The sequence below is a fragment of the Plectropomus leopardus genome, chromosome 3 (assembly GCF_026936395.1).
Source record: "Plectropomus leopardus strain MGB_pleo_1.0 chromosome 3, ASM2693639v1, whole genome shotgun sequence".
Lineage (NCBI taxonomy): Eukaryota > Metazoa > Chordata > Actinopteri > Perciformes > Serranidae > Plectropomus > Plectropomus leopardus.
Window position 1 is genome coordinate 23,404,077 of NC_142178.1, and position 24,556 is coordinate 23,428,632.

The following is a 24,556-nucleotide window of genomic DNA, read 5'->3' on the forward strand; positions in this document are numbered from 1 at the left end:
TTAATTTAAGTTTAAATTAAATTTTAGGGCTGGACCATTAGTTTGAAGTTTCATTCATAATGTTGACTTTCGATTTCTAAATCAACATTTGAATGCTGCACATATTTTTTTTTTATATGTCCTTTTATTCTGTTTAATCAGCAGATGAAGATTATGCTTCACATATCAGAATCAGAATCCAGTTTATTGCCAAGTAGGTTTTCACATACAAGGAATTTGCTTTAGTGTATTGGTGCATAACATAAACATAGTAACGAAAGTGAAATTTTCAAAAAGGACATAAATATAGGATAGAATAAATAAATAAAAGAAGAAAAAATACCATAAAATATTAACAATAGCTTTATGTATATAGCATATTTCATACAAATATGCAGCACAGAGTCCTTAACAAGACAAGATCAGATGAAAACAAATAACAATAAAAAAGAAGAGAATTGGCTATCAAAGCTACAGCAATAAGTGAGAGAAAAATAAACAAAACTTTAACAATGGTAAAAAAAAAAAATATGTACAGTATACCTGAATTTATATGACAGAGCTGTGCAGTACTTAGAAGTGATAGTTAGTGCAAAAATATGCAAAACTATCCAAGAAAGAATGTTCAACATATAGAGATATAGCCCTGTATATCGTCAGTATAATGCTATTTGTGGAATTAGATTTCAGTGATAGCTGTGTAGGATTGTTTCACTACTCGTGTCATCCAAACATTTCAAATAGCTTCAGAGTGACATAAAGTCCAAAACCAAAATTTATTTTAAAAAAAGAGATGCAATAATTTCCAAAATTCACAACATGTTTTTATCTAACAGATTACGCTGCCTCAAAACCATATTTGTTTGTCTTTAGCCTTTTAAAAAAAAATATTTTCACTGTGCTCAAAAAACGGCTTGCTCTTGTATTTGCTGGAAGCATGCACATGTATTAACAGAGGGATCAAGCAGCAGTCTAACAGCACCATAAATTACATTTATTCATTAAAGAAAGTTGAGCTAATAGAAAAAGAGTAACTCATTTGATCCTATGAATGACTTTATTCAAATTGAGAATTTTTTTTTTTTTACTTTTTAGGGTAAAAAGTAAATATATCTCCATAAAATATGACCATACATTTGAAGCTTTATTTGAAAACCTCATGAAAAAAAATGACATTTGTTGAATTCCAAAACTTTATCATGAATATAAATATATACATTATTACAGAGGAGAATTAGCATCTCCTTAACTGTGGTGTCTGCTGGAGCATCAGCAAACAAATCTGCTTATTTCAAAATGCATAACCATTACAATTAAAATGACATATTACAAATTGTATTCTGCTGCAATGAAAAAATAACTCTTGAGGTGCACACACGTTTACAATTAACAAAGAAAAATACAGAGAGCAACCTTTGCCATTCAAACCTTGCTATAGCAACGAAGCTGTCCTTCAAGACTCATGTGTGAAACTCTCTAAATCGCAACATCTCAGCTGCAGATACTAATTCATCCATAGTGGCTTATTTGTTTTTACTTTTGGCAGACAACAACATGGCAACAGAGCAGAGAACATGAGGTTCTACACACACTTCCTACAAGCTTCATGCTTTCTCAAATAAAGTGCTCCCCCACTTCCTTTTACAGCAGGTGTTTATTATCTAATTATTGGATAATAAGTCAGAAAATTACAGCAAAAATGATGAACTCATAAAACCAGAAAGAAAAAAACCCAAACAATTTTACATTCTTTCCATAGTGTGCCATATTGTAAAGATATATATTGTGCAGCACATTCGTGTAGCTGTTTCAAGTTTCATGTATTCAGATCTGTACTGCCAACAGCCACTTAATGAAGTACTTAGTGCTGTAATTGGCTCTGAAAAATGGCATGGTGCACCCGCTGTAAATCAGGTTACAATAGTGGACAATAGTATCCTTTAACCTTCGCCATGGTTCCCATAGTTGCACTGAATAAAAAGAAGATATCAAGTGACTTTGTGCAGGCGAATAGAATGTATTTTAAAACATATCTCTACAGCGTCTCTTGCTGTTTTATAGCCATTTTAAATGTCAACAATGTTGTAAGCTATAGCCTGTGTAAACCTTCGTTTTAGTGCACAGTTTTATTTGGAACGTGCTGAGAGACACAAAGAGAGGCGCTTGCCCTGCTGTTCTTTTCTTGGCGGCTATCGGAAGTTGCTCCATGTCTAATTATTAATTATTCATCTAAGGCGGATTAGATGTGGCCCAGTTTCTCTTGAAGATGACTTTAGAGCAGTGGGATCCATGTGACAGTTCACTCCCTAACCTAGGCTACACATTGCAGAGATGACAGATAAGACTTCAGCCGATTGCTATCACACTCTACAGAAGTACAGGAGTTATTTTATGTCCTCACGTCTGAAGAGGATTCAGACGGGACGAGGGAAGCGGACTTGAAGTAGAATAGAGCTGAGAATAAAAGTGTACAGACATTAATGGGATGGGGAGGGGGCAGTGTGAAGGAGAAAAGAGGAGGGAAATGAATTGGGAATTTGTTGTGGATGCCCTGAAGACCAAGAGAGAAGGACAGTCACGAGGTTGCACCCTCTGTGTTGGCCCGCAGCACACCAACTGTGGTGTCTGTTGCAGAGACAGGACTGTGACAATCCACTGTGGACCACTTTGTTCCATTTAATTTGCATATTCATGTATTGTACTTTATGTTGTGTGAAAACATTGATGTAATGTCCTTGTGGCATATTACACTAAACTTCAGATATTATTGTTTGTTTTTACAGTTTGTGTTAGCGCCACAATAAATTTAAGATGTTTTTTTATTTGGTTTATTTAACAGAGAGAATAGATGGTCGCAGCAGTCCCTGGGCAGTTAAATCAACAAAAGAATTCTGGCATAAAATCTTATAATTCAGACAGGTACAGATAAAAAAAACAAAAAAAACCAAAACATTGCATCATATAAAACTAGCAGCACTTTCCATTTAAAAACATTACATCAGTTTGATGCCCAGCACAAGCTGAAGGATATACAAAATGCAGTATGTAACCCTTGGGTGCATGCAAGTTTAGAGAGCTCTTGGTGGGGACTTGAGTCATATGACTTGGACATGAGTCAGACTCGAGACCGAAATTAACTCAACTTGACAAAATAAAAAAAAAAAAAACACCACCAGTGATTTATGAATCACTTGGACTTGAACCTTTTTGACTGGAAAAAGCCCAAAGATTGAAATGCAAGTAATTGAGAAAGTGTGCAAAAAATCAATTCACTATCCATCATTTACTAAACCAAATAACATTAATGCTATTCATTCCCAGCAAGTCCACATTTAATTGTCCAAATCCACTTTCTTTAAACCAATCAGGCATCATCCAATCACATTGTAGGAGAAAATCACGAAGAACTTATGTTATGTTACCGAGTGCCAGTTGGAAAAACAGATACCAAACATAATTTCACTCATGTAAAAAAAACTGTAATTGCATTTAAGCATGCGGGTCACAAATTACAGAGAGAGACAAAATAACTTCCAACAAACTTGTTTTAAGAGATACGTACAAATTTTAAAAAGCATTCATGATTTTAGTAAATGTAAAATGTGGTCATCCTGTTATAGTGGCATTACGTCTAATAAAGAACACATTATGACTCGTTTAGGACTCAAAATTCAAAGCTTAGGACTGAGGACTTGAGTTAGGACTTGTCAATCTTGACACTGGACTTGACTGCAAAGGCTGGAGACTTACCTGTGACTTGGTCTCACCTCTACCTTTTGCCAAACACCCAGTAGTAATGTAATAGAAATAATGCCTACACATGGCCTGTTATTATGTCCGAGTTAAACTTACATCTTTACATTTACCAGCAAACCTCACTTGTTTGGTCACAGCCAGTATTTGGACCCTTTTTTTTTCTTCCCCTTAAATTCTCCTTACTTTCTTCTCATCCCCTTGATTTCATTTCTCTCTGACTGCAGCGGCCAACCAGAGGGAGACACTCAAGTCTCCATTCCACCTGAAGGAAGAGCCGAAAGTGGAGGAAGCACTAAGCCCGAGACCATCCTCCCAGTCCCAGAGTCAGGTCCAGCCAAGCTTCCCTGCCACTTTCTGCCAGGACGGGCCAGTGGCGGCTGCAGTAGCCACAGAGCGCCCAGGGTCACTGAAACCAAGGGAGGGAAGCCCCATGGCTAAGAACAGCTTGCTGAGCCAGGATATCAATGTTAAGGTGGCCTCTGAGCTGCTGATTAAGCTTTCAGGTACGTACTGTTTCTGTGGATCTGTGCATGTTTGCGATAAGGGGGAAATGCAAATGATGGTTCTTAATCTGACCTGTGCAACAGCCCACTCTATTATTTGTGTCCTCTAAATCGAAACAGAGCATCACGTGTGTGGTCTTTGATAGATGCATGTACAGCCTTTGTTTAGTTTGTGCAAAACTGTTTATGCAAATCTACTTATATACGTAAAAAAAAAACCCAGTCATCTCTTTACAGATCTATTTCCAGGAAGAACAGGCCATGCTCTGTGTTATTGATATTTGTTGTGGTGGTCAGTTGTCTGAGTTTGAGATCAGCCAATAGCAGCTCGGGACGTTAGCTGTAGGTCAAAGGTTACAGCTCAGACTGCCATAAAAGGGTTCTGTTGTTTTCTAGCAGGGCACACCTAACCAAGCTGAAATTGGGGGCTTCTCAGAGGTGAGCAAAGTGTACCTGTGGGGAAAAAGCATATGCGGTGAAATAGTCTTTGTTTCTCTGAGGCCTCTGCTCTTGATGGTGGCCGTAGATTTGTTTTCTACAATACCCCTCTATGCATCTATGGTCTATTCCAAGTTTTTATCAATAAGAAGCAGTACGTTAAGGATCAGTTCTGCTTTTTGTACAACAGATTCCTGCTCAAAACAATGCCATCAAATGTTGTAGATGTACAGCAGGGATACTCACCTTGCTTCACCCGAGGCCACTTTTCCAAAATGACAGGAGATCAGAGACCAATTATTAAACAAACTTTAATAGTAAATATATTGAATAATTAGCTCTGCATGCATCTTTAGGGCCACGTCTTTAACCGCCTGAAAAATGCGAGGTCGGGCGCTTGGTGCTACGCTTGTGTCTACTGAGGGCCAACTTAAAAGAGTGCAGAGGCAGGCTGCGTCTAAGGTTGCTAAGCGACCATAACCAGCAGTGTACCATAGGCCTCTTATCAGCAATTCTGAGTGCAGAGCAGATCTTCATTCAAGCATTGTTTCTTATTTGTGTATTGGGCCTAAAATGTTGTTGTCCGTGGGACAGATGTAAAGCTCAGGGTATGGATATTTAAGAAGGGACAGATACAGTGCCTGCCGGCTGTGATTGGTTGCTCTTTTCACATGACCTGTGGTGTGTGCTGCTGTGTCCAAAAGTTGAACTCTGATTATCTTGGAATGGAGCCATCGCATCCTTTAAAATAGGCGCTTGGGAAAGCTTGCACGCCACAACAGTGTTGGTCTGGCTTTTGAGCACACCTGCCGCGAGTCTACATAGAAAACAATAAATTTGAAGGTGCAAAAAATGTGGCATGTTTACTGGCTCTTACGCTTTGTGGCACCTTATTTACATCCAAAGTTCAAAAAATTCCTTATTTGAGTCTCTATATTTTCATTGTGTATTGGAAAATGTTGCGCTGGCCACTCTGCACCCTAGTATTGGCTAGATTTGGCCCACGGGCCGCAAGTTGAGAGTCACTGATCTGCAGTATCTTCTTGTTGTACTGAACTTGAAACTCAACCCTTGTTCCATGACAGACAGTTAAACAGTAAGATATTTGACACACACACTGTCTCAACTCGCACTGACTGCTCTGACTTCATCCGATGCAGCATGATTTAGCTTCACAGCTTCTGGTTCGAGCTCAGAGAGAATGTTGGTGACGAGTCCTCAGGCAGGGACGCACACCTGGTTCTTTGTTTTCAATCATATTGCATCTGGTTCTGCACTTGTGTTGTTATTCTAAGTATTGTTTTTCAATCCCCATATGCTTTATGTTGCTACTAAATAAAGTATAAGCTGCTTCTTATTTTAGCCTATGTCCAAAATCACTAGTGAATGCCAGGTCCAGTTCAAGTGTATTATGGACAGGTGTTGGTCTGCTGTGGGCTGCTGGAGTGTATCTCTCAGGCAGTCAAGAATGAAATTTGCTTAAGTGGGCATCAGTATGTACCAACAGAGCTGGCTTCCCATGTTATACAAAAATGTTTTTCCTGATTTAGTAATAAATCTCTATACTGGATGCATTTTTCTTAAATATGTTTCGAAATGTAGTAAATCTAATACCTATCAGGCCTCATGAACTACGTTCCCTGTGGATGGAAATGCAGACTGGTTTGAACATTGGAGTGACTAGTATGCTGAATTGTGAGGCCATAAAATTTACAATGTTACACACTTGTGCAAATATGCATCCCGGTGTTAAAAAGCACAAAGCAAATGGTAGTCTGATGGTGGCGCAGTGGGGCGTTACTCCATCCGCAGCTCTTCATCCTGTGCCAGTGTGTGCGTGCTTGACAGATACCTCACACACCGGTTGCCATTGTTCTCTCTGGGTTGACTGGTGTTCGGAGTGACTCATGCTGGCTGGGAGCTCTGTGGTACTACACGTGTGCTGCTCCACTGCCTGCCCCCAGGTCACGTTTCCCTGTGTGTGTGCGCATGTGCTTTTGCGTGCACATTTGAGGAAGACAAAGATGACATGATTACTACTTTAAAAACAACAGGAAAGCCAAATTTAAGATATTGGCCTTTTTGTTAAATCAGGCAGAGAAGCCGAGAGGATGATGTGGGCAGTATATAATTCCTCCACTGTACTGCCTCCACCTATGTTCTTTGTCTCATCACTGTTATCCCTTTTCCTCTCCCATCAGTTTTGCCATTTCCGATCTATGCGCTGATGTTATCCTGCCAGTTTATTTGGTCCTCAAGCAGCATGGCCAGCGTTTATCCCCACCCATCACTTACACTAGCTCTGCAAGGTTGACCTAGGTTAGGGAGAGATGCTGCAGCGTTCATCCGTCCGCTGGCTCCCTCTGCCCCCTCACACAGTCCTCGGAGCGCAGTGCCGTCCATTGCCATGGCAACAGCGGGGGCGGTAGATGGAGAGGGCTGTCTAGAGTGACAGCCTTGACAAGAGTCTGGACCCTCAAATGACCCTGGGGGGAAGGGAAGGAGAAAAAGATGGCGAGGAGGAAAGGAGAGAGCCAGGGAAAGGTCAGTGCCGTTACAGTCACGTGTGATTACGGTCATGAGGTTCAAGGGCATCTGCGCTGTAACCCCTCTCTGTCCTCTGTTAAAGGTCAGCCCCAGAGCACAATAACCCAGCAAGGATACTTAAATAGGGAAATCACATTGGGGAGTTTAGGCTGAGCGTTTTCTTTATTCAAAACACCACTTTTCTGCTTATTTCCTCATCCTTGCTTGTCGTACAGCAAATGGACACAGCCTAATTAGATTTCCGCTCCTCATCCTTCCTCAACCATGGCATTGGACAGTCCGAGCAAGTGGGGTTGTCATCATTACTGCCCATTGTGTTGTAACATGAGTTGCATCATCCCTTTAACTAGGTCACTTCTTCTTCTCTTCCCTCTCTCCTTCCCCCCTCTCTCCTCTCTTCCTTATCAAACATTGGTTGGTCGTGTTGAGTCGCCTTGCGAGCGCTACCTCCCCCACATCTGTTTAAAACCAGGCTGCTGGTGTCTGGGGGCTAATTACGCCAGGCTAAATAGTCCCTGGCGCCAGAGGCTAACGTGTCCTAGCAGATGGGCACTGGTGTTGCAGGGCAAGGGGAACATGGCGTCACAGGGAGGGAGGGGGAAGTGGGGGGGTGCGGGGCCCTAGGTGGTGCCCTGGCAGACTGGCATCGTGTGGGTAACAGCCGTGCCACCCACTCACCATCCAGCCACCCTCACTATAGGTGTGAAATCACACTTTGTACTCGCTTAACTCATTCCTCATTCCTTAGGAACAGGCCTTCCATCTCTGAGGACATTTTACAGGCCCTCTCCCCTCTACAGCGCTCGTTACCTTCCTAATAAAAGTTGCATTAAGCAATTTTGACCAGTAAGGAGTGGAACAACTGCGAACTGACAGCAACAATTTTTTCCCTTATGAGGCTATTTTTGTTGATTTTTATAGAAAACAACAACCCACTTAAACGTCCGGCAGGAACAAAGCAACATGGACTTCCATCTGAGCTTATCTGGATATCATTCAAATTTGGGTTTAATATTAACTGTTGGTAATCTCTGGTTTGGTCCAGCAGCTCTAGTGATAGTTTTTATAAGAAAAAAAAAACGCTATTGTTTTGATTTTGTCAGTGTGTCAGAGCAATTAGCTGAACGCAGCAAAAAGCTGGAAAGTGGGTGTTGATTTCCAGAAGCATTGGCAGTTCTTGCAGCAGTGGCCAAAGCTGATTGATTGAGTGATAATTAACGCCATTTGTAATCAAAGGATGCCAGCTCCACCTGGCCTCCCCTCAAAAGATTACACATGATTGCCTCTACTGTAGGAGCCACAACTGACTGACATACCACATGCTGTCGGCCTACAGTGCGGAAATCGTCACTGTCAATCTGACAGTTGCACGACTCTCCATCAATAGTCTTTTGTGTGAGTTTTGTTCTGCTTAAAAGTCAGCTTTTGACTTACCACTGGTAAATTTAACTAAAACATTCCTGTTTTAATTTTGCTCCACCTCTTCATTCTGCTTTGAAATGCAACAGATAAAGTGGCAGAATACCATCTATAGTGTAACAGACCAGCCTGATGTGTGCAGATTGCTCTGCAGCACCCAGGTTTGTTGTGCATGATTTCCTCGAGGTAACCTCTGCAGATCATGGTGCATAATGTCTCTGCTCTTTGATGCAGCACTTGTTACAGATAAAACACACACTGTACATCTCCTGCTGCCTTCAGGTAGCTGTAAGGATTTAGTCAGACGAAGTGGAAGGCTTTCGTGAAGTCTAAAAGCAGTTGAGGATGACAGAGACAGACAGACTCGTTGCATTAAATGTACATTTTTTTCTTTGTGTCTGCTTGTGTAGAATGTGTTTGCATTCATTACTTAGTCTTGCATATTTGAACCACACACATCGATTGCAGTTGATTATAAAATGACTAAATTATCAACTCAATGATGGTGAACTTAAAACAAGCATTCACCTTTTTACAGCTGTTCGATGTCAAATATTCAAACAACCAACTTTCACCAGCACATCACAACCTTGTCATATACTAACTTCAAATAGCAAACAAGGTCAGTTTTGACTCTTTCTATTGTGATTTTTTAGTCAATGGGGGTTTCATATTTGTAAAACTTTCCTTGAACTGAGAAAGGCAATTTAAAAATCTGAGCTGAGCAGTAACTCGCACAAGGGGCCAGCAGGAGAAACACTGCTGTGTATAATCAGTGGGCTACATACACCGGAAGTAAACCCAGAAGCTACAAACTTTCTGTATGCATTTGCGCCAGGTGAGAAATTTAATTAGAGTTAATAGGCTCCATCATGGACACTAATATCTAGTTTTAATTACACATCTATAGGCAAATTGGGGCTGTATTATCACATGAGCTTGTGATCTGCAGATCCAGCTGCCTTGCCTGGTAACGTGATTATGGCAGACACAGCAGAGGAGAGTGAAATTATACATACTATGATAGAAGATTCTGGCCATATTGCCGCCCCCTAATTGCACTGTTTGCTCTGGTTGTTGACAAACTGTTCAGCCATGAAGAAAACTGTTCGACCCAAAGTTAAACTACAGAAACAGTTTAAATAATTTTAATTTCTGCAGATGTTAGTAGAAAACACATCCAAGCATTTAAGGAATGAGCCAAAAACAAAGCAAAGGGAGCACTGAAAATATTTTTTATGTTAAAAATATATTCATATGTATAAAAAATATACACAGTCCCTCCCTTTTTAGTTAGAGAGTGAATGTAATGCTCGTTATTTATCTTTACGCTCTCATAAAAGCATTCACTATTTATTCAACATGGATTATCACAGCAGACTGTGTAAGCAGTTCACCATTCTAATTCACAACAACACCGGCATTACTGTAGAGTATTACTTTATGTTAAGCTCTACTCTGCTCTGACAGTGTCCTCATCATGCCCCCTCAGTGTGGCCGCTCACTGACCTCTCCTACTCCCACCCTCCCTACCTCCACATCCTTCTTTCTGTCTCACCAGCTTCTTATCACAGCCTATTTTCTATTTACAGAAATGCGCAGATGATTCCTTTTGCCCCTCGCTGTATGCGTTTGTTTCCTGGGTAGGTAGTTTCATATGCAGAAATAATTGACAGAATTACAGAGGTAATCACTTTGTCTTGACCTTATATGATATAGTTTTACAGCCTTAGATCAGCCCTGGCTTGTGCCAAATGTTTTTTTGTTTAGGACCACTTTATAAGGGCCAAATTTGGTTCCTTATGGGCTGTTTATCAAGCTCGCTGCTCTAGAGTCAGATGTAGCTGCAGTTTGCGACCGCTGGAAAGCTGAACTACTGAGAGCTAGCTGGTCGAGGATCAATTGTAGCAGCAGCTGTCTGTGAAGTCTGCAGGCAAGGCTGCTGTGGCTCCCACATGACATGCAGTCTCCACACTGCAGCCTTTGAAGCGCATGAACTCTTCACCCCTGTCTGAGCAGGTCGGCTAGAGAGCAGGAGAATAGAGAGATTGAGAGAGAGAGAAGGATGGGGGCAGGGATAGAGAGATATGGAATAACAGAGCAGGGAGAAGGGTAGACTGGGATAACGGGAGGGGGAAGAGGTGGAGAGGTTGTCATTTAGGCTCTAGCCATTCCTCATCCTCCTGTCCTCCCCCAGCTCTTCTCTCTCATCCCACTTTCTTGTTTCCTCTCTTACCCTCGGGTGTTCTTTTTCTGGCACTGTTTGACTTTTTTTTTCTCTTCTTTCCTCTTTGCTTCTTCCTCTGTCTGTCTCCCTCGCTGCCTGTCCATCCAACTTTTTGTTCCTGTGCCATCAATGCATCAAAGTGCTGCAATAAATTGACTTTGCATGCATTAAGTCGCTAACTGTGTGTGACTTTTTTTGTCCAAGTGTAGTGACAAATTTGTCCTGGGTCTGCACCTTCCTACTGTATATTCTCAGTGAAACAGGCTGTCACGCCGTCCACGCAGATTCAAGTAGACACCTGAGGTCAAAGTTGATCACTAAAAACAGAACATCGCACAAACCCCAGTCACTTTCGTTCTGACTCAAAACTTGAGTAGTGCTGCGTCAGAGGGAACAAGGTATGTATAGTGCATTTAAGTAACTTGGCATACAAATCACATTGACACACATTGTGAAACTGTGCAGTATGGTTGCCATTTCAAACCAAATGGAGCTGAAAGAAGCTTTCGTTTGCAGCCTTTTACTGAAAGAGTCACATTTGGACAAGTTTTAGTTTAGTTTTCGTTTTGCTTTAGTTTCTTAAGCAGTCGCTGTCCATGTGCACTTGTTTAAGCAGAGACATGAATCTTAAACATTGAAGGTAAAAACCCAACTCAGACTGAACGTTCACGGTTTGTTTACCTAACAAACAGCCAAAAAAACCAAATATGGGTAAAGGTGTGGTTAACTGTTGCACCTGCTCTTAAATTAACAAAAAGTTCAAGCAAGTCACTGCTAATACAACCCGGATTTCCCCCGAAATTGGGATGCTGTGAAAATATTTGATCTGATCATGTCATCTGATCTTTGAATCCTTTTTGACACATACTGTATATGATGTTGAGACTGCTAAACCTTATTGTTTTTTGTAAATATTCATCCCATTCTGAACTTGATGACTGCAACATGTTGCAAAAAAGTTGTGACATCATCGCTTCTTTTTTCACTAAGTGTTTGGCAAGTGAGGACACTAATCGCTGAAGTTTTGAAAACAAAATGAGTGGTCTTCAAGATTTAGACTTTTTGTTTGGGAGATTTTTATTCTTTAATTTTATAGATTTAAATCTACAAAATACCAATGCCTGGCATGAATTCTATGTAAATAGCTGCACTGGCAAAACGTGTAATGGAAAAAAAATTTGCCCAGTGTATGTCAGAAAAAGGATTTGCAAATTATTACGTTCTGTTTTTGTTCATTTGTTTTTGTTTGTTTTACACAGTGCCCCAACTTTTTTGGAAACAGGAATGTACCTTTGAAAAAAACAAAGATAGAAAATAGAATTCTAGGACTAAAACTTTTTTTTAAAATTGGATTTAATAGGGATGCCTGTTGGTTCAGTATTTAGAGCGGGCGTCCCATGTGTGTCCTCGCCTCAGTGGCTGTGGGTTTGATTCCGGCCTCACCCCTTTGCTGCATGTCACCCTCTCTTTCTCCCCCTTTCACACTTGCGCTGTCCTATCAATTAAAGGCAAAAAGGCAAAAAAAATCTTTTCTTTTCATTCTGCATTTTAAAGCAGAATGAAAAAAAAATGGATTTAATAGACGAATATACCCCAGATCTGACAAATTAATCTTTCTAATTCTACTTCTTTTGCATACCCTTTGTCCTTGAAGTAACATTGGTAAATTAAATAACAGTACAGATAGTTATATTGAACTGTTTTGTCCCCTTCTAATGTCCAGACAGGAGGACAGGCAGCCTCTGAGGAAAACTGTACAGGACTAGGCCAAATTGCGAACTTGAAAAATGAGATATGTTGTAATAAAATAATACTTTAAAAGTCTGTTTTCCTTGTTTCTAATATTTCTGAAATATTGCCACAAAAATCGTTCCCATCTACACCATCACTGTAGAAAAAAATATCCGAATCCAAACCTCCAAATACCAGTTTTCATTTCCAGTGGTTGTACAACAGTCATACAGATTTGTTAAATGTGCACATTTATCTTAGTAGCATGCAGTCTAACACCAATAATTTCCCATAGTGCTTGAAAATATTTGTTTTTTTACTGGCATATTTTGAGGTAATATTAAGAGGAATTGGAGCAACACTGACACTAGAGAAAAGATATGATATTTATTTAGAAAGGGCACAGGCACTTTGTACACACACACACACACGCACACACACACACACGCACACACACACACACACACACACACACACACACACACACACACACATTCCTCTAGACCTGATTCTGTGGGCTAATGGCAGCTGGTGTATCACAGAAGAGGCTTCTGCTCCAGAGGGGATGAGACATACGCTCATAGACACACACACACACGCTCACTCACACACACACACACACACACACACTCTCACTCACAGACACACACAGGCTGGATTCAGGCAGACTGAGGGCTGCTTTTTATGGCTTCAGAACATTAGGTCATGACCCCGACCAAAAAGCCATAGCTATTATCAGTGTGGGAGTAAGGCCACATTTTCATTGTGTGACAGGTAGACTTCTGATCTGACCTGCTGTGACGTGATGCTTTCATCGTGGTGTCAGCGTGTTTACGAATCAAATATTTTCCCTCCGTGCCACGTGGATGTCTCTTTGGGTCGTAAGCATGTTTGTCCCAGCGCTGGGAGCTCAAGCACATTTACTATCCTTTAGTGCGGGGATGTGTTTTTGTGTGGAACTGAGTGTGTTTTTGCAGCGCAGCAGTCCACTCAGCCTCTGTCGTTAGGGTGGTGATCCAATGATGGAAGCTCGCGTGTCCCTTTGTTGACCCTTGCAGAGCTGTGCCCCAACCCCCACCCCTCCGCCCTCCTGTCTCTCTCCTCCTCTGCTCTGCCCCTCCATCAGCCTCTCCTAGGTTACTCTTGGCCAACTCTGGCCACCTGATTAAAGGATTAGCGGGGCTGATGGTTGTCAGTGTCCCCCACATGCTGGCTACACCTGGACTTTAGGGAGGCTGCAAGGGGGAGTTTACACTGTGATTCGCCCACATAAACACAGTAGCATGCATACTGATTGAGGAGATACTCTTGCATGTTTTACACCATGCACTACAGGTCCAGTCTTGGTGTCTCACACTGGCCTCGTTCAGCAGAGGAGTGGAGAATGTGAGGGGAGGGGGTGGCAGGGTTACTGCAGGGTTACTGCCTTGTATCTCCCTCCCTCCCGACTCTTTCTCCAGCTCTTCTAACCCCCGCTCTTGCCCCTCCCACTGCTCCCGATGCCCTGCCAAATTCATATATCCCATAATCGTGCTGAGTCGCCATGTCAGCAGCACTGTATCAACCCCACTGCTTTGTCTTGCTCCTGCTTGTCACCACGCTGAGACACTGCCACCCCCACAGCCAAAGATCAGATATCTTGGATGTACAGATGCTAACAGATGATTATTTTATTTACTCCAAATCATACAGCTGCATCGCGTAAACTTACTGCAGCCTAAAGTAGGCCTACTTTTAATTCAGTAAATTTAGCCACAGAGGCCATTAGAGAACCAATTTCTTACCGTGGAATAGCTCTGCTTTAAGAAAATATGGCCTGCACACAGTTTCCTTTTAATAGTCTCCAATATTTTTTTATGGCGGCCTATAGTCTTTTGTTTAATATCCGTAGAGTGAGGCGAGTCGGTGTTTGATTCTGCAGATCGGCTCGGGACATTCCTAACAGATGCCATCTCGACTATTTTTAGACCGCTCACTTCGCCTCACCTATTGAACTTGTATGAGAAGTGAGTCAACAGCTGTTTTCACCCTTTAGGCCATTTTTCATGTGTTGAAAAACCGCTGTCAATCAGAGACTCCGCTATCCAAACACCTCTGATTATTCTAAATATAGATTCAGAGCTTCTTAGTTAACATTTAAAGTGTTTTGGTGTCTTTCCTGTTTGCTTCAGTGAACCTACATGAGCTGCAGGAGCCCTCCCCAAGCGATTGTGTGACCTCCGGGTGCCCTCTTGCCCTAATAATTACACAGCTAGATGCTAACCGGCTCAGCTCGGCTTTAGCTGCAACAGTTTGGCTGATATTTGGATTTCCTTTTTTAGTTTTGATTCCATCTATGAAAGATCTCTAACCATGTATGCTGGATGAATTTTTTGCTTGTACTTTTAGATGAAAGTCAAAAAGTGTTGTTCTGTTTTTTAATTCAACCAGGCTAATGGGTATGTTATTTATTTTATTATTATTATATTTTATTATTTATTATTTATTTTATTTTCCTCAACTGCCAAAAGCTTCAAGGCAGTAGCTTCAACCACTTTCTGAGTGCAGAGCCACTCAAGGGCAATGTGTGATGTGTGAAACTTTGGCTGCTTTATTTAAATTGACTTGTACAGAATAAAAACACCTGACAAGTAAATTTAAGTTTTTATTGATATGCAGATGCAGTGTAATCACCTTTGTTCAAACTACTCTGCAGTAAGGATTATGTGGAAGACATGTATGCATAAAATATATTTTTTAATATATAATACAATAACTAATGGTGGAAGAAGTACTCAGGTACTTCTCACAGTTAAAAGCACTGATATTACAGGGACTCTGTTCACATGCACATTAATATTTCACTGTTATTTCCAAAATATCAATATTCGAATTTGATACGGGTCACGCAAACAGCATAATCCATTTGGATATTCCGAATTAGGCCTTATTCTGATTATAGCCTTTTCCAGTTAAGACATGGGATATCCTTGTGTTATTCAGGTTTTAGGAACCTTAGTTTTTCTCATGTATACAGGGCATTCAAATGTGCTCCCCATTTGAGGATTTTACTGCAGTTTGTGACACATGGCTGTTCTGTTCATTTGTTGTGTTGTACACAAACCAACTTACTAACAGTTTGCAAGGCTGTGAAGTAGAGATGCATGTCCAAAAAAAAAGCCAACATTTCTTGTCTAAACAAGAGACACACCTATATACAAACATAATGAAAGTCTTGGATATCAACAAGTTTTTGGATATGCGCAAATATTGAAATGCTGACCTTTTCAAGAAGATGGCTTAAGGAATGAAAGAGGGAGATTGTGTTTGGAAAACTTTAAAAAATGACAAGTGGCTCCAGATGTTCCACTTCTCTATTTTTTGAGGTGTTCAATGACTTGTTAAGGTATGTTAATCAGTGTATCCACGGCTGCATGTAAAGGAGATTATTAGTGGAATATTAATTTTCCTTAACCTTGTTAACGGTTTAGTTGGAATATTGTCTAAAAAAGGGAAAAGTCAATATTTTGTGCACGTAAAGTTACATAGTCAGTGGTGAAGTACTGCATTACAAGTACAACTCTTACATTTAATATCCTACTTAAGTAAAAGTACACAAGTATTGAAAACAAATGAAAGGGCATTGCATTGCATCACATCACACAGGTTTTTATTTTTTCTGATTAGTATATATTCCCTAAACCAGTTCCAGTAATCCTGTACTCTGTAAACAAAACAAAAAAATGTTTACCCTTAGACGGTTAAATCTCTTCAGTCTTACCAGTAACTCTTCTCCTGTTCAATCATCTTCTGCAGAGAACAACAAAGACCAGTACCAGAAGGTGAAAGTAAAGGCAGAGCCCATGGAGGTGGACCCACCCCCTGCAGAGCTCACCCCACCTGCCTCTCACCTGCTGGCCTTCAGCACTTTAGGGGCGAGTGAGAAGACTGAGCCAATGAGTAACCTCCCTGAGACGTTGGCCCGCCCCCAGAAAGACCTCTTCTCCCAGGACATATCAGTCAAAATGGCCTCGGAACTACTGTTCAAACTGTCAGGTATGTTCCTCCAAAACACGTACACACTGCTCTCTGAGTAGCTGTAGATCCACACTCACATGCACAGCAACATGTCTTGTTTTTCCCTGGAGCACTGTGGTGTAAACCTTGGTCACTTTTTTGATACTCGACCATAAAACCTACATGGTTCCATTTCCATCCTCTGGTGGCTCCCTTGTAAAGTTGGGGTTATATGACATTCTGCTTTTACCTGTGCGGCCATGAAAGTGACATTGAAGCAGTGGACAGCTGTTTGTATTGCTAGATTAAGACAGAGGTTTGGGGGTGGAACCATTGCCCCCTTAGGGAAAAGGTGTAGGTGCTTGTGTGCATGTGTGTGTGTGAGTGTGGGGTCAGGCTTGTAGTCCCGGGCTGTGACCCCGGCTCTATCCAGCCTCTGATTGCTTCACTGAAATGCCATATAGAGAAACAAGCTTGGGTAAAATCTTTCTCATTTTCTTGTTCTCACACATATTCACAAATTCACACATTGGCAGTCTTTCTTTCCCACACAGTCTTGCATGCACACCTTTACACACTCACACAAGGCCCCATGGGGAGTGGTGTCTGCACAAATGCCCCCTCTTCCCTCCTCCCTCTCCTCCTTTCTCTCATTCTCTCTCTCTCTCTCTCCCTTGACTCGTTTTCAGACATGCCGGCTCAAGCACACTTGGCTGCACACGCTCGCCCCCTGCACATCCCCTCCCTCGCTCCCTCCCTCCTCCCTTTACATTTCTCCCGTGCGGCATCTCCATGGCAACGTGGAAAGAGACCTCTGTCCTTGGCGAGCAGTGTGACGGAGTGGGGTGTCTAGGGGTGGGGGGTTGTAGCGGGGGGCAGAGGATAAGGAGGGTAGAGAGGGCAGCGGGGGTACACTGTATGCCCACCCAGGGAGGCCAGGGCATCGCTAGCCTGGCAACAGCGACAACCGCCCCCTTAGAACCGGGTTTGAATGTGAGGGGGACTGGAACAGAGTGGGCTGCTGTCACACAATGAGCAATCAATATGAATTACCCAGAGCAGTAGGACCTCAGAGACACATCAGTAGCAAGGTCGCTCTGAACACTGAGATGGTTGCAGCTTTGAAATTCACTTCAGTGCATCGCCTTGAAACTCACACATATGGCTCCATTCTCAGGCATTTTGTATAGCACTCTTTACGGCTGAATGCTGAAAACCCATAGACTGTGTGCCCACAGCAGCTGGCCAAGTAGTGGCATTAGAGCTGATTTTACAAATCTCACTTTACTTACCACTTAGGAACCTCTTAAAATCATTTGTATTTAAGACTCAACTGCTCTTTGAACAACTTGAAATTGCTGCTGTGTTACAAGTATTCAGATCATGAGCTGCAACCGTGTCGAACCTTCAGTGACTCACTCGGAAGCAGCACACGGGATTTCTGGTATTTAGAGGTGCACATGTATAACTACAGGCACATGCAATGGAATATACTCTTACCTTTAAAATTGTTGGAGGTTTTCATGGAATGATAACAGTCTCAGAAAATACGGCGGTGTCATTTTACAGAATTATTATAATAATCGGTTACTACCACCCTTTAAAGGATAGCTGAAAATGAAAACCATTTTTTTAAAATATTTTTTGGGGGGGCTTTATGCCTTTTATTAGATAGGAAAGCCTAAGCGTGAAAGTGAAAGGGGGAGAGAGAGGGGACAACATGCAGCAAAGGGCCGAGGTTGAAATCAAACCCATGGCCATTGCGGCGACGACGTAGCCTCTGTACGTGGGGAAACCGCTCTACTAACTGAGCTACTGACTTCATGTGTGATCATGAACATGTGTGGTCTAAGGTGTAAACATTGTCAAGGCATCAAGGCTTTTTAGGAAACACAAGCAATCGTTGACACTTTTATGGTAATGCTTATTTGCAGCATTTTATGTTGGAGTCACTGTAAATGAAGAGCGCTTCCAGTAATATCAGGATCTATTATTCCATTTGATGAGATAATGTTATGCTTATTAAAGAAGTATTTCACTGCTGGAAAAATGGTCTTTCCATACAATTAAGCTGTCTATGTAGTAGAAAGACACAAATGCTTTGTTTTCTCTGGTGACAGAGCACCAATTCCAGAGAAAAAGAGCTTTGGAGTTTGCATTTGCTCAAGTGGTGGAAAACCTACAACTACCAGGTTGCACTTCGCTGCACCAGACCAACACATGCTGCCGCTGGTGGGTTACTTAATGCAAATTGCCCACCTGATAAAAAAATAAAAAATATGGTGGCATGTGGTAACAAACGATCTTGTATTCAGTTAATTAAGCTAAAACATTGTTTTTTTTCCATTTTGGGCTTACTGGGTTTTTTTCTTTTTTGTTGTCTTATTTAAGTCTTACTCTTTCAGCACTCAAACAGCCTATGGCATGAAGGTTATGAGTCTACGTGGCCGTACTCACAGTGACAGTGCTAACTATTAGCAACACAAGGCGTTCTATTGAGGAGTTTAACAACAGAGATGTGTCATTTTTTTGACGGTGTGATTTTGTAGGGACTGTTTAATGGCAAGGCTGCAGTAGCTTGTGCTTACCGGGCAGACATTGAAGTAAAAAATGTTCGCCAGGAGGATAGCGGCGTTGAAGATGGCTGTATCAGAAAGTCAGCTGGTCTGGCAGAGACACGTGACGGTCTGGGATCAGACCCCCGGCACAAAAAGGATCAAATGCTGGTGTCGTTTGACTGGAAATGTTTCGATACCACTTGATGCCAAGTTGTTTATATTTTATAACGTGTTTTGACTTTTGCACTGTGTTCATCATGTCGTAACAAATTCCTTGTATGTGCAACTAACGTGGCAATAAAACTCGTTCCCTATCCCTTTGTACATTTAGTAACTGCTGCTGAAAATATGATTAAATGCTTATGTTTGATGTGTATTTTATTGTTTGAATGTGAATGAAGTCTAAACCAGGTTACAGCTAAATATGCATGTTTCTCTGGATGAGACTTATGTCAGAGTATTTGTAGCAATAATGTAGCTCATTGTGATAAACAGATCTGTGTAATATCTGAAGTTTCACATTCAAGTCCAAACTCCCGCCTGAAAACTCAGCATTTTTAACTTTTTTTATGAGAAACTTCAGAAGTAGCTTAATGTTGTACTGTGCTGTAAATAAATTATGCTTCTCATGAACACAGGCAGAAATAAAAGAATAATTTGTGTGACAACAGTTAATGGTTTACAGAGTCAGTCTTTTTTAGGGACTTGTTGTGTAGCACAGCAGCACAGTCCAGCAGTCTAAGGTCTTTTAATGCTCGGTGGAAACATGGAATAGCGGTCTGATGCAGTATCTCAGGCCAGGAGTTACAGAATGAGTGTCTTTTTATCAAAGTACTATACTATGATTTTTTAAACATTTTTTGGTGAATTAGTTGTTCAGGGACATTTTTTTAATGTGTTGTATTCAGGTGCAAGAGAACATCTTTAGTTAGGAGTATTCAGTATGTCCAGCTCATTAGTTTAACCTGTTAAGCGGCTTGCTCGGAGGTCATAAGGTTGTTGGTTTAATTTTATCCAGGGCAGGTGAATTTTATAAGTCCAACAGCCAAATGAAAAGGTTAAATGCACCCACAAAAAAGTCTTCATGTGAAGGGTGCTGATAGTGTGGTGGTGGTTTGAGTGTCACAATGCAGTGCCAAGGATGGCAAAGAATTATGGATTTGAGTCCCAGTCTCTTGCTAGCACCCAAGTGAGTTTTAAAGTCCAACAGCCAAATGAAAAGGTTAGATGTGTCCAGAATAAAAATCCACATGTGAAGGATGCGGATTTGGTTGTTCAAAAGATACCAATAATGGCCAAGAGTTGTGAGTTTGAATCCCTTTCTGTTGCCAGCACCTGAACAAATCTTGAATCCAAACGAAAAGGGTGAAAGGAGCCTCATGTGAAGGGCGCTGGTGGATTGAGTCACTATGGTGCCAGAGATGGCTGAGAATTGTGGGTTGTGAGTCCCAGTCTGTTGCCAGAACCTGAATGAATTTTAAAGTCCAATAGCCAAATGAAAAGGTAATATGCGCCCAGGAAAGGAACCCCATGTGAAGGGTGCTGGTGGAGTGGTGGACTGGGTGTCTCACTATGGTGCCAAAGATGGCTGAGAATTGTGGGTTTGAGTCCCAGTCTCTTGCCAGAACCTGCACCAATCAGCCAAAGGAAAAGGTTAAATTTGCCCGGGAAAGACACCCATTGTGAAGGGTGTTGGTGGATTGAGTGTCTCATTATGGATTTTGGGTTCAAGACTTAAGCTGTGTCCCAATTCAGGGTCTGCATCCTTCGGAGGCTGCATTCGAAGGCCAATTACGTCACAGCGCTGCGCGAAGGCTGTCCCATTTGGTCACAATTCGAAGGCTCCTCCTTTCGCAGCCCACAAATGCGGCCTTCTTTTCCCTCTGTTTGGAGGACACATCGCTACTATCCTTCGCGGCCTTCCATTTCCCAAGATTCCTTGCGCGCCCGCGATCTTCAAAAATAATGGCGGCACAGAGCGGAGATCGGAACGTTGATTTAACTTAATGTGGGTTTTTACTCATTTGAAAATCAAACGCCAGATATGTTAAACTTAGAGGGACATTAAAATCTCATAATTTCATTCATAATACGTGACGTTAGTAATGCTAACACGTAGCCACCTAGCAGCCCCGCTGTGCTGCCCGCAGCAGCGGAGAGCTCCGCCCGCTGATTTTAAAAATAAAATAATTTCTTTGCTTTAGTGTCCCCTCTCTCTCTCTCTCTCTCTCTCTCTCTCTCTCTCTCTCGGCCTCTCTCTCTCTCTCTCCCCCTCTCTCGGCCTCTCTCTCTTTTTCTCTCCCTCTCCCCCTCTCCACTGTCGTGGGGGTAAGGGCGGGAACATGTGGTGACGCAACCAGGAAATCCTCCGAAGGCTAGACTGTCCCAATTAACAACCGTTAATGCGGCCTCCGGAGGTGCCTCCGAAGGAGTCGCCTCCGTAGACCGCGTAGGCTGCATCCTCCGAAGGATGCAGACCCTGAATTGGGACACAGCTTTAGTATGTTGCTGAAACCTGGACAAATTTTGAAGTCCAACAGCCAAACAAAAAGGTTAAATGCATCCGGGAAAGGAACCACCATTTGAATGGTGCAGGTAGTGTGGTGGTTCATCAGCCAAAAGAAAGGGTAAAATATGCCTGCAGAAAAAATCCCCATTGGGGGGGGTGCTGGTGGTGTGGTGGTTTCAGTGTCTCCGTTATGGCGCTAAAGATGGCCAAGATTTGTGGGTTCTTAGCCTCTGTCTATTTTGGATGACACACTATACTATGAAATGTATGTGTCACTTTTTGGACAACATACTATACTATGGCATTTTTATGTTTGTTTGTTTTTTATAACTCGGACTGCTGCTAAGGACGAAGCCTAAGTGGGCGGACGTTCTACTCACTGAGCTAGTGCCCACCCCTTTTTATTTTTGACGACATACTATTCTATGATTTTTTTTTATGGTATTTTGGATGACATACTATAGCATGACATTTCTTTGTGATTTTGCACAACATACTATAGTATGACTTTTTTGTGCAATTTTGAATGACAAACTATACAATGACATTTTTATGATATTTTAAACGACATGCTATACTATGTATGACTTTAATGCTATTTCGGACCACATGTTATACCATGATTTTTTGAACATTATTCATTATTCGTTTATTTTAGACGACATACTACAGTGTGACATTTTTATGCTATTTTGGACAACATATTGTACTAGGATTTTTTTTTTGTGATTTTTTGGGGACAAACTGTACTATGACCTGTGTGGGATTTTGAACAGAATACTATAGTATGACATTTTTATGCTATTTTGGACGACATACTATACTATGACTATTTTTGTGATTTTGGACGACATACTATACTATAACATTTTAATGATATTTTGGATGACATACTATAGTATAATAAAAACAAAATTAAAAAAAACGGCAAAACACATGATAATATAGAGGCAATAGATAGAGACGATTTCTCGACATGCTATATTCTTAAGTTTTTGGCAGTTTTTTCAACATTCTTTACTATGATGTGTCTACATACTATTTTATGTGATTTTCAGCCATATTTATGATATGTCAAAATTTGATAATTTTTCGACATACTATACTATGGCATTTTTGGCCATTTTTTGGACATGCAAAAATATGATGTTGTCTACCTTTTTTTGCTTTTATTTCCACTTTGTATACTATGACGAGTCTTTACAAGGTATAACATGTCATTTTTAACCATTTTCATGACATGTCAAAATTTGACATATTTCAACATACTATACTAAAGCATTTTTGGCCGTTTTTTAGACATGCTAAAATATGACTTTTTTGCCCTTTTTTCTTTTATTTCCACTTTGTTTGCTATGACACGTCTTTACAAGCTATTATGTGTTGTTTTCAGCCATTTTTATGACATGTCAAAAACTGACATTATTCGACATAAGGCATTTTTTGCCATTTTTTCGACATACTAAAATATTAAATTTTTGGCCCTTTTTGGCTTTTATTTCCACTTTGTATACTATGACACCTCTTTACAAGCTATAATATGTAGTTTTCAGCCATTTCTATGACATTTCAAACTGTTACACTTTTCAACATACTATACTATTGCCTTTTTGGCCATTTTTTGGACATTCTAAACTCTTTGTTTTTTTGGTCTTTTTTGGCCTTTATCCCCACTTTGTATGCTATAACACATCCCTACAAGTTATTCTAAGAGGTTTTCAGCCATTTTTAGGAGGGGTCCAAATTTGACTTTTTCCCCATACTATACTATTGCAGTTTTTTCCAATTTTTTGATATGCTAAATTATGTGTTTTTATGTCCTTCTTTGGCCTTCACCTCACTTTGTATGCCATAACGCGTCTCTACATGCTATTCTAAGTTGTTTTCAGCAATTTTTAGGAGCGGTCAATTTTTCACTTTTTTTTTGCCATACTATACTATTGTCTCTTTTCGCCATTTTTTTGACATCCTAAATTATGAAGTTTTTGGCCTTTTTTGGCCTTTATTTCCACTTTGTATACCATAACGCATCTCTACAAGCTATTCTAAGTTGTTTCCAGCCATTTTTAGGAGCGGTCAATTTTTGACTTTTTTCGCCATACTATACTATTGCCTCTTTTTGCCATTTTTTTGACATCCTGAATTATGAAGTTTTTGGCCTTTTTTGGCCTTTATTTCCACTTTGTATACTATAACGCGTCTCTACAAGCTATTCTAAGTTGTTTTCAGCCATTTTTAGGAGCGGTCAATTTTTGACTTTTTTCGCCATACTATACTATTGCCTCTTTTTGCCATTTTTTTGACATCCTAAATTATGAAGTTTTTGGCCTTTTTTGGCCTTTATTTCCACTTTGTATACCATAATGCGTCCCTACAAGCTATTCTCAGTTGTTTTCAGCCATTTTTAGGAGCGGTCAATTTTTGACTTTTTTCGCCATACTATACTATTGCCTCTTTTTGCCATTTTTTTGACATCCTAAATTATGAAGTTTTTGGCCTTTTTTGGCCTTTATTTCCACTTTGTATACCATAATGCGTCCCTACAAGCTATTCTCAGTTGTTTTCAGCCATTTTTAGGAGCGGTCAATTTTTGACTTTTTTCGCCATACTATACTATTGCCTCTTTTTGCCATTTTTTTGACATCCTAAATTATGAAGTTTTTGGCCTTTTTTGGCATTTATTTCCACTTTGTATACTATAACGCGTCTCTATAAGCTATTCTAAGTAGTTTTCAGCCATTTTTAGGGGCGGTCAATTTTTGACTTTTTTCGCCATACTATACTATTGCCTCTTTTTGCCATTTTTTTGACATCCTAAATTATGAAGTTTTTGGCCTTTTTTGGCATTTATTTCCACTTTGTATACCATAATGCGTCCCTACAAGCTATTCTC

The 24,556-nt window shown here is 40.8% G+C and overlaps 1 protein-coding gene across 1 annotated transcript in view; it reads left to right on the top strand.

Annotated features, from left to right (window-relative positions):
* znf827 (zinc finger protein 827) overlaps positions 1-24,556 on the top strand; it is a 119,130-nt gene that overhangs the window by 38,269 nt on the left and 56,305 nt on the right. The window contains exons 5-6 of the mRNA XM_088075896.1: positions 3,960-4,238; positions 16,396-16,635. Coding sequence (XP_087932022.1) covers positions 3,960-4,238; positions 16,396-16,635 — 519 coding nt within the window. The remainder of the gene's footprint in view (positions 1-3,959; positions 4,239-16,395; positions 16,636-24,556) is intronic.